At 37.9% G+C, this 11,504-nt stretch overlaps 1 protein-coding gene across 1 annotated transcript in view; it reads left to right on the top strand.

Annotated features, from left to right (window-relative positions):
• LOC113279425 overlaps positions 1–3,441 on the top strand; it is a 5,437-nt gene extending 1,996 nt beyond the window's left edge. The window contains exon 4 of the mRNA XM_026528121.1: positions 3,272–3,441. Within this exon, the coding sequence (XP_026383906.1) occupies positions 3,272–3,441 (170 nt within the window). The remainder of the gene's footprint in view (positions 1–3,271) is intronic.
• Positions 3,442–11,504: the final 8,063 nt, after the last annotated feature.

The following is an 11,504-nucleotide window of genomic DNA, read 5'->3' as shown; positions in this document are numbered from 1 at the left end:
AAAAAAAAAAAAAAAAAAAAAACTTTTCCTTCGTACGATCGTCCATCTTTGTAACGAAGGTTTATTCCGATTTTGTGAAAATTCACACCTTTTAAGATAAAGTTTTGGTTTTCATGAAAGCTCATAGACCAAATTTTATCACTAGACACGGGTCTATATATAAAAAAAAATCTCTCCTAAGCCGGGGATTATTGCTAGTTTCTTAAACTAACGATCTAACGTACGTACGTTTCTAAAACAAGGGTTTTCTACAAAATTCACATTTATATATGCATATGTACATAATTTTAACATGAACAACCCATGAAAAATCATCAACTTCTGGAAAAAAAAAAAGAATTGTCGCGTACTTGGTCGGTGTCGGCCGGAATATGGCCGGACGATGGCAGCGATGGTCGGCGGCGCTGAGCTCCGGCTTTCCTGCTTCTTTCCTCTGCTCGGACATGAAGAAGATGAAGAGATGAAGGTGGTGGTCGGTCGTGGAGGTGAAATAATAATTAAAAAATGAATTAATCCCTTTTATATCAAATTTTATTTCCAAAACCTAATTCCACAAGGATTTCCTTTCTTGGGCCCGGACCCGTGAATCCTAAATTGACCAAGGTTCCATCACCAAATCAGCGGTGCTACACCAATTTACGCTCGTATGATCTATCAAGTGATCGCTGTCGTAGGCGTCAAATATAATTACACTTTCTTACTACTCAAAATATATAATGAAGCAAGGGAAATAAAGGATCGTTCCCACAGAGAGGTCTTGGGTTGTCAAATTGTTCAGTTTCCTAAAGGTAACAAGGGGGGTTCTCTGATTTTTTATAAACTAAAAGCAAACAAAGGAATAAAGCACGCAAATCAAGGGTGTGAAAATATTGGGTAAAGGTTTCAACTTCAATTGTAAAAAAGTTTTGAATGTATGAATAGAATTCGTATTTAATCTCTTTATCATCAAAAGCCCTAGAATACCTTATTGCAATAATACTCCGTAAATTTCCTAAGTTCATCAACAAACATATTAGAGCTGCGAATGTGAATTCTACTTCAAGAATAACCTAACGCCTTGCGCTAATTAAGTTCAATTCCTAGGAGCATTAAGTTTCAGTAATAGGCTAATTAATGCAATTGTTATACATTGCGCATAACAATTCGAACAAAGGTCAATTTCTACATATGACTACAAGAAAGTATCACTACAATATGTAATCACATCATGCTACTCGTATTCAAGGTTATCGCTCGATGATGAACCCTAAATTAGCTATAGATATGGATGTATGTTCAATCAATTCTAGACTCAACCAAACAAACATTCAATCATATTGCAATACATCAATCATGCAATTATTATAAACCATAGAAATTGATCGATAATACGGAAATAAAACTAATTCATCATATCAAAAACCATGCTTGTAAAATCCAACTACATCTTTAACCAGTAAAAATAAATTATCTACTTGTGTTAATGGAGTTCATAACAAGAAGGAAGAGGAAACCTATCATGTTCTAAACCCTAGAACAAAAGTAAAAGCAAAGATAATAGATTTAGAGAAAGAATTCTCTTTTTATATGTTTCTTCCAAAATTAGGTCGTAGCCTACCAAAACCCAAACAGCCGACATCCGTAACTACTCCCTCTTGAAATTCAGTCCAAGTCCAATAACAATCACAGCCCACTCAGTTTACTAAGCCTGTCAGTTTCGTGAAACCGACAAGCTAGTTTACCCTGTTCTAGCTTCACCAGGACCACGGCATAGCTCAGCTTCTTCCCTGCATTTTGGCATTCACATTCATTCATTTTCATTACTGACATAACCACCTTAAAGCACAGCTGCAATCTCATTAAACATCACCACCATTCTCAGCACAAACCAACTGCAGCTCAGCTGCATCCACTACTCAAACTTGGAACCCACTGCTGAGTCCAATCATCTCTCAAACAACTGCACTCAACTTCTTAATCTTCTGCCTCAACTCCGTTATTTCCTGCGACTGCAGCTGCTCCTTGGCTCATTTCCTGCACTTCCAACCACCACCTGCAATGCCTATCCATTGCAACAACAACTCACCCATTGCAGTCCATTCCTGCAGTCACAATTCTAGTCCAGCAGGATCACTTGCCACTGCATCTCAGGCCAACCAGTCTACCTGCATCAATCCCATTTCAGTTAAGCTTCACAGTTCAATCCATCCAACCAACAACAACCATGATAGGTGTTGTAAAACACCTAGTTTTATATCCATTGTTTAAGCTTTCTTTGCGAGTTTTCATGTAAATTATGTATCTTATGTGTGCTTTTGAGTTATTTAGGTACTTTGGAGTCATTATGAGCAAAAGAAGAAGAAATTAGCCATTTGGAGCGACAAGGAGCACAAAGGTCAATTCACATGGGAGCTATACTTGGAGCGGGCTAAGGTGTACGAGAAAGAGGTGAAGAATGAGCTGTCAGTTCCTCAAAACTGACAGTTGTGTTGAACAAGGAATAAGTTGTCGGTTATTCGGAACCGACAAGCCATACAAGAACTGACGGCCCTTATCATGTTAGTGGGTGCCTGAAGTAGAAAGTCAGTTTTCCTACATGACCTAAAATTCAGGGAAGAAATGTTATCATTATCTTTTCGTTTTAACCTGAGATTAAGAGAGAAAAGCTGCTGCTGCTATTGAATCCGAGAAGATGAAATTGAATCTAAAATTGAGATCCAGCCAGGAGTTGAGAGCTGACAGAGAAGTGATCGTGTTGTTCTTGAAGTTGAAGCGTGTTGTTGCTGCTGCAATCGAATGAAGGAAAAAGGGATCTAATATGGGTTTTGAAATGATGAGACTTTGATGGGGTTTGCTGCTGTTATTCGAACAAGACAGAGATGATGGGATTCAAAGACGGAGAAGAAGATCTTACTGCTGCTGCTAAGCAACAGATCGAGAAAGAATAAGAGGTTGTTTCTGTGAAACCGAGAAGAACTAGATTGGGTTTGAGCTCGATCTGAAAATTAGAAGAAGAAATCGGTGTTACTGCCACCAGAAGAGGAAGATGAAACAAGGGTGTTGTGGCCGGAAATGGATTGAAGGTTCAGAGTATTGATTCGAGAAACTGCAGGATAGAAGAAAATGTTGTTGCTGTCGTGACTGAAATTAGGAGATGGGTTTCGAATTAATGGTGAATGCAGTTGCAGCGAGGGGAGTTAGAGCTTGGCAGTAGAATGGAGTTTTTGCTCTGAACTGGTGGTTGATGCCAAGGAGATCTGGCTCGAGTGGTCGTGCTGATGGTGTTGTGCAGCTGCAGAAGATTCAAACATTGGAGCTAGGCCTGATGCGCTGAAATGGGATGTGATGTTGAGTGTTGCAGTGATGATTGCAGTGACATGGTCTTGTAGTGAATATGGAAGTAGATTGAATGCGGATGAGCTGAGAAGGAGAGCCACTTACAGTGAAGCAGTAATTGGATAAGTGGGATTGGTGCTACAAGAAAGAACTGGAGTGTGTTGATGAATGGGGGTTTTGCAGTTGAACAAGAGAAGAGATGGTGATTGCTGATAAATGGATTGGAGTGACTGATTATGGTAATGCAGAATAAGGTGCAGTTGTGTAGAAGAAGGTTATTGCAGCTGAGTAGTTGATGTGTGTTGATGGTTCGATCGAAACCTGGGAAGAACAGTTGTTGCTGCGATGTTTTGGTAATGGAAATGAAGCGAGTAACTGATGTATTGCAGCTGCAGTTGAGCGTCTGAGATGCTGCGAGGAATGTGTTGCCAGGGTTTTGAGTTCGGAGATTGAATGGGTATTGTTGATGAGTCAAGGAAGTATTGGTTTGTTGCAGTTGAGAATGGCAGCTGAGCTGCAAGTGCTGGTTGCAGTGCAACTGGTGCTGGTGGGTTGTGTTGCAGGAATGGAGATGGAGAATGACAGGATATGGCTCTGGAGGTGCGCTTACTGATTGCAGAGAGGTATTTCCTTGTGAACTGTAGAAGGAAGTGATGAAGAATAATGAATTTAAATGTGTATAGGGTGCTGCTCAGATGGCAAGAGAACACGAAAACAAGGAATGTGTTGATGCTGAAAGCAGGATGAGCTGGTAACAAAAATGCATGAAGAAGGCTTATGAGACCAATGGAAATGGAGAGTATATGAAGTTGCTACTGCTAAATAATTCTGGTGGTGTCTGCAGCTGTGAAAGAACCAAGAAGTATAAAGTGCAGTGATTTCAAGTTGACAAGAGCTTTGTATTGTTGTTGCTTTGATTGAGTTGCAGAAGGTTCAAATGGTACATGAATTGATATAGATGTATGCTAGGAGCTGAAGCTGTGCAGGGGAAGAGTGAAAATGTCCTGGGCCGGGAACATGCCGGAACAGACACAACTATGGCTGAATCCAAGTCAGACGAGTTGACTCACTGATCCACTAGATGACTCAGGTGGATTTGGGCTGCGCTCTAGTGTTCACATGCTAGCCCGAAAAGGTGTTGGATGGGAAGATTAAACCTGCACCAGTTTGGCAAGTCTGAATATGAAAAGGGGAGACTTACATTGGTTATAGAGAGGATATCTTCTTCTACTACTTTTATCCTAGGGTTTTGAACATGATAGTCTTATTTCTTCTTCTTGTTTATGAACTCCATGGATATGATTAGATAACTCTCTTTGGTTAAGGAATAAGTTGGAGTTCCAATCATGATATTTATGCAATGAATTAGTTTTGTCTCCATATTTTGTTGATTGTGATTCACTTTTAATATTGTTATATGATTTGAATGCATGTTTAGTCGAGTCGCGAATCGATTGAATTAGTTTTCATCTTTATTGCTAGATTAGGGTTATTATACGCAAAAGTGATAATTCCAGATTGCAAGTAGCATAATTGTGAGTATTGCTTGTGGTTATACATCCTAGTAGTCACAAGTGGATCATAACCTTTGTTAAAACGGATTAGTGCTTTTACACGTTCGTTTGCATTGATTAGTCTTATTTCATAGAACTTAGTGCTCTTAGGGAGTTAAACTTAATTGTGCTTTTACACTTTAGGTTGCTTTCTATGAAGAATTCACTTTCGCATCTTTTAATGTGTTTGTTGATGACAAGAGGAAATTAGCGGGATATTCTTGCTATCAAGGTATCCTAGGACTTTTGATAAAAGTTGAGATTAAATATCAATTCTAGTTATTGTTACAAATTCATGTTTGTGAATGAAAACTAATTCTTGACCAATATCTTCATCTTATTGATTTGCTTTTTTATTTCGTTATTTGCTTTTAGTTTATTTTTCTTTACTTAAAAATCGGAAATCCCCCTTGTTTATATAGGAAACCGAAACAACTTGACAACCTAGATCCTCTCTGTGGGAACGATCCTTTATTACCCTTGCTATATTTTATATTTTGAGTAGTGAGAAAGTAATTTATTTTTGCCGCATACGACAGCGATCAAATTTTTTGCGCCGTTGCCAGGGAGGCAGCGGTTGTCACTTGTTTTTAGTTTCTTATTTTCTTGTTTTTAGTTTTTTTTTATTTTCTGGTTTTTAACCTTGTTTTGAGAATCTTGTTTCAGGTACTTATTTCTCATGGATGGAGCATATTGGAACAATGGATACATTTTCCAACAATCTCAACAACATGACAACTACCAACAATTCCAGAGGTATAATCAAAACCAGTTCATTGTCTATGACCAATATTCCATGGATCCTTATGGTTTTCCTCAACAACCGTATTGCGGGTATGTGTGTGAACAACCACAAGGATGGGAGGATTCTTATGCTCGTGAACAAAAAGTCTCTGACTTTCTAGACAAAGTTTCCAACTTTGTACAACAAGAGTTCCAAAAAGATAAAGAGGCTACAGAAGAGCAACTCCAAGAACTTCGTGAAGGTATTGCTAACTTACAAATAGGTATTGATTAAATCAAAGAAGAAAGGTATGAGGAAGAACTTTGCTTTAAAAACAATAACTATTCTAATATGCCTGTGGTGTGTGACGAATATTTGATTGATGCTAATGTTGAAAAAGGCCAACCTTTGGGGACTTTCGTTGATAATTGTGTAGCTAACTCAACTCTTGATCTTAATAATGATCATTAGCCTATTCAAAAGGATGAGTTTGAGGTTAGCAACACTAAATTCAGCGACAACCAATCTTATGTTAGCTATGAAATTGACGATGATTATGAAGATACGTCGTTTGAAGCAACTCATGGTGACATCACCCAAAGGTGTACAATAAAATTCTGGGATCAAGATGAAGATGAAAAGGACTATGATGACACTTGTGTAGATTACTCAAGCATTGATCTTAATAATGATCAAGAGCCTATTCAAAGGGTGGAGCTTCAGGATGCTGCATTTTTGAGTGTTCTATAAAAGTTTCTTATAATAAAATTTAGATCCGCAAAAGAGTATGTGCTTACAACGAAGAGGAGTGTATTGAGAATGAAACCGATATGACCAATATTGTGGAAGACCCAATTGAGATTGCAAAGAATTTTAATGAAGATGTTGATGCCGAGACTTTAGTTAAGGTAAAAACGGATGAAGAATGGTTGCAAGGTTTGATAGAGGACCATGATATAAAAGAGGTGAGTAATTCACTTGAGTTTTTCAAGGATGAAGAGGATTATGTGATACAAGAGATTGTGCAAGGTTTGTCTAACCATTTGCATATTGTTTCTTCTCCTTTACCTCTTGTTGGTTTGAATGTATGTGCTTCGAGAATATTGTTGAATGACTTTGTTTCTCGATTTCCACCATTAGAAACATTTGATTCTCATATTATGAATGTTTGCATAGAAGAAACCATAGAAGTTCCTGAATTTTATGTTCTTTATACACTTCCAAGTGTGGACAAGAATAAGTGTGGGGGAAACTTCTATCGGTTAATAGCTTCGTTTATGTTTTATGAAAGTGATATTTGTGTGAAGCTAGTGTTTGCAAAACAGATTACGTGGAAGGATCCCCAACTTTTCAGATTGTTGGTATATGGGGAATGAATCTTGCAAGGTTATAGTCGGGCTGACGACTTTAAACCAAGCGCTAAATGGGAGGCAACCCATAGGATGAGTATTTCTTGTCTTGTATTTATTTCTTGTCTTGTTTTTAGCTTTTTCTTGTATCGTATTTACTTTTTCTGATTTCTTGTCGCATATCATTATATGATTTCTCACCTTGACTTTCTTTGGACGATTCAATTTACATTGAGGAAAATGTAAATTTTAAGTGTGGGGGAGTGGTTAAGCATTTGCATTGTAAATTTTTCATGAAATTTTCAATTTTTGTGTAAAATAATGAATAAACAAACTCCGACTTGTAGTTAGTTTAGAGTCACATAGTATACATGTCGCTAAGATTACATCGAAATTCTCATAAGAGTGACTGAACTTAGAGATGACAAAGAACATGATCAGGTTTCTTACTTGTATGAGAGTTAAAGTTGGATTTAACCATCCAGTGGAAAATGAGGTGCAGACTGAATTCGGTATTAGAGTAGTGGTCCCCTATAGTGGAGACTACCTATTGTTACATCATGTGAGGCACCGGCCTTCATTTTTTTGTACCTGTCTAAATATGTGCTTTTAGAGTGTGTGTCACCGTACGTAAATTCCGGGTAGAATGGTGAGCTACCCAACCTCCCGCCAATAGAAGCACTATTTTGATCTCTTGAGTGCTATTTTATCAATCATGATGGTGACATCGAATTGCTAACTTACATATCACGTGTATTCTTGTTCGCAGTTAGCACCATCCACTTTATCTCTCTCTACACCAACAGGTCCATAGAAACACCATCATCATCAACAAGAGGAGCATCACAAATTCGAAGGAAAGTTGAAGACGTTCAAGGTTTACAAGCAACAGTACAGAAATGAGCAGATTCGGATTCAAGTAAAGCAACAAGACAAGGAGCAGATTTTTACAAGTTGAAGACTATTCTACAAGAGTGAAGATTATCAAGATGAGAATTCAAGAAGTTTATGTTATCGAGACATATAAGTTGTGAAGAATCAAGCGGTAAAGTACTTACACCATGACCTTTGTACTTGCATTTTTTATTTTATCATATTTGTATATTATTTTCTCTTGTTCCAAAAAAAAAGAACAAAAAAAAGAACAAAAAAAAGAAAAGAAAAAAGAGACAAGAGAAAATTTTGTTAGGTTTATTATTTTGTTTTGTTTTTATTTTGTATTTGTTTTATTTTTCTTGTCTCAATAAAAAAAAAAGAGAAAAAAAAAGAAAAAAAAAAGAAGAAAAAAAGAGACAAGAAAAATCCTTTGTATCATATTTTGGGTTTGTATAGTTCGTTTTTAGTTTTGTATTCTTTCAATAAAGCCAATGGAAAGAAGGAATATCCACAATGAAGTTTCAAGCAACAAGGAATTAGAGGAAAGAATCATATTGTCAAGATTCTACGAAGTTCAAGAGTTATCATCGACAGTTGAAGACCGAAGACGAAGATGAAGACAAGGATTGAAGACCGAAGACGTTTCTATGGATGCTGTGAGAGTGGTGCTAACTGCACGCCGAATAGATAACGAGGTAAGTAAGCATATTCCCACCTTCGTTAAGTGGTTAATTTCCTTTCTTAGAGATCGTCAGAAAAAGGGTTTTCAAAATGAATAAAAGATGTGGGTTTTCAAAACAATTCGGAGGGTTTTTGCCTTCCTACCATTCAACGTGTCGCAGGATTCTCTCTTCATTCCTACCTCGACATATGTGTGACCCATAAAAAGTTGTTTATCATTGAGAGCAACTTCATAAAACCCTTTCTTGTGAGGCAGAGTCGAGACTTTTGATCACTCCGAACCCGAATTTCTTTCGAGAAGGGATGGTTATTTCTCTCTCAACTTTTAAGGATGAGATTGTGTTCATTTATGTGTCTAACTTCTTATTACTAGTATGTAGAATTTCTATGTCTTCTTAGCGCATTGGATGCTATCATTTCAGAGAACTAGTAAGTTGGAAAAGTAGGTTCTGTGGGTATATCTCTAGTAAGCCCTCACGAGATTATAACTCGTCCACTAGGGACACCTAGGGGTTTAAAGGCTTGTTATACGTGCTAAGTGTGACCGTAGCCTCGACGACACGGAGTTGTATGTATGTTTTAGAATTATTTTGAGTAGTGAGAAAGTAATTTATTTTTGACGCATACGACAGCGATCAAACCACAACCTTCTTCCATCCAACTTCTGTTCATCCAGCCGCTTGCACTCTCGGTTCAAGACTGATCTCGGCTGCACATGTCCAATTTCTCAGTTGTATCTTGTCCACTATGGCAGCAATAACACTATCACTTTCTGCTTCAAACATCAATATCATTCATTCCACTAGAACTGCATCCTTCCAATCTGTCCCATTCAAGCAATTGCTTTAACTCCAGCTGCAATTCCACCTCCTGCTACACCATCTCAGTTGCCTCACTCTATCCACATCCAAAGCAACACATCCAAGCTGCAGCATCTCAGTCACCACCAAATCCATCCTCTTGACAGAACCTTGCCTGCAATTTCGACTTGAGCACAATAATCAATTTCTCCTCCGCTCATTCCTAATAGCTAAATTCTCGACCAAATGCTAATCCAACCACAACCCATCTCTGCTCTTGTTCTTCTCGGCATTTGAAACTCATCAGAATATGTTCCCATTTCAATCACCATCTTCTGCTTCTTCCATACAGTAATAACTCCACAACACAAGCATTGCATCTGTATTACTTGCAACTAGCTCCAGTTAATCACCAAGCTTAATACCGCCACCAACTGCTCATACATTCAACACATAAAAACAACATCACCTGAGCCAGTTTGAACTGCAATTCACTACATGCAACTTTGAATCCACAGAAACTCGCAACTTCTTGATGATTTTACTCCCTTCATCTCCATTTTCTCCGACATCAGCTTATTGTTCTTGATAGAGTTTTCGTCTGAGAATTCAAACACAAACTAAACTCTTACAAATTTGACTTGTCTTACCCTTTTACAACTCTCTGGTCCGACTACGTACTCCACCAGACCGGAGCTTTCCGGCGTGAACCATTCTTGGCAAGGAACTGAGAGCGGCGACGAGATTTGGCTGAGAGAAGAACTGGTCGTGTAATGACCAACTCGACCTAGTTTCTAGGTTGTAAGGAAAACGGATTTACAACACCCACTCATTAGGATAAGGGTCACCCAAATGGAGGTGTGACAGTTCAGTTCCCAGCATAGTTCTTCTTGTTGTTTCTAGTTCATTTGTTATCTCCTTCTTGTGAAACCTAGCCTGCTCCAAATATAAATATCGCCTGTGAATTTACCTTTTTTCCTTTTACGCTCCAAACGTACAATTTCTCCTTCGTTTGCTCCAAATGACTCCAAAACACATGTAAGACTCCAAACAAACGTAATAATACATAATTCGCAAGAAAACATAACAAAGAAAGCATAAAATATAAATATAATTAAGGTGTATAAGGCACCTATCAAATTCCCCCACACTTAGACTTTGCTATTCCTCGAGCAAATCAAACCAAACAATTCTAAAACATACATACAACTCCGTTTCGTCGAGGCTACGGTCACACTTAGCACGTATAACAAGCCTTTAAACCCCTAGGTGTCCCTAGTGGACGAGTTATAGTCTCGTGAAGCTTTAAAAGAGGTGTACCTACAAAACCTATACTTCCAAACTCCAGCCACCTGTGAAAATTTAAGAATGGCACTAAATATTTTTATTAATTGGCATACTATCAATGATTACAAGAGGAAGTACCCACTTTCGAATCCAATTTTATAAATTAGTGATATAGCTTCATTCGGAATGTTGAACACAACCACAATATTCGGAATCTAATCAACCACAATCACATGAAAAGATTAAGAAGATGGATATAGAAAGTAGATGGTGGCGGATTGTTGACTAAGGTGAACGGTGTTTCCCATATCTGTCTGAAGGTCACTGCCAAAACAAACCTGAAAATCCTATTGGATTGAGCTACTGGTCTGAATACTCATATCAACACGACTGGTATATACAAGGGAACCAGTGGTCGACAAACTTAATTCTAGATCAATTAACTGACAAATACAAGGGAACCAGTGATCGATTTTATTCAACACAATAATATTAATATTTTCTTTTTCTTTTTTTCAAATCGACAACATGATTGGATCTTTTGGATCCAAGCGCATGATTCTTGTCAGCATATTATATGGTAATTCCCATGGATCCTGCATTCCACGCTTGTTTAGGCGACGGAGACAGGGAGTTTTTTTTTTACTCGGTCAATAAAATTAAAAAGAAACGAAAACTGTACATGGACTAGATTAAACTAGCGCTAGTCGTGAGTCCACCACTAGTCCAACCTATTTGAAACGAAAGTATACATCTCCAGGCCACTCTACAGATAGAATAAAGCCTGGCCTACCCTCATAAAACTCAAAAATATCTTCAGCCAACAAACATGCTTGTTTGGCCAAAGCATCTGCTGAAAAATTAACTTCCCTATAGTTATGAACATAACGAATGTTATCATAAAATTTTCTCGCGAGCT

Source organism: Papaver somniferum, chromosome 5 (genome assembly GCF_003573695.1).
Source record: "Papaver somniferum cultivar HN1 chromosome 5, ASM357369v1, whole genome shotgun sequence".
Taxonomy (NCBI): domain Eukaryota; kingdom Viridiplantae; phylum Streptophyta; class Magnoliopsida; order Ranunculales; family Papaveraceae; genus Papaver; species Papaver somniferum.
This window is presented reverse-complemented; position numbering and strand designations above follow the sequence as displayed.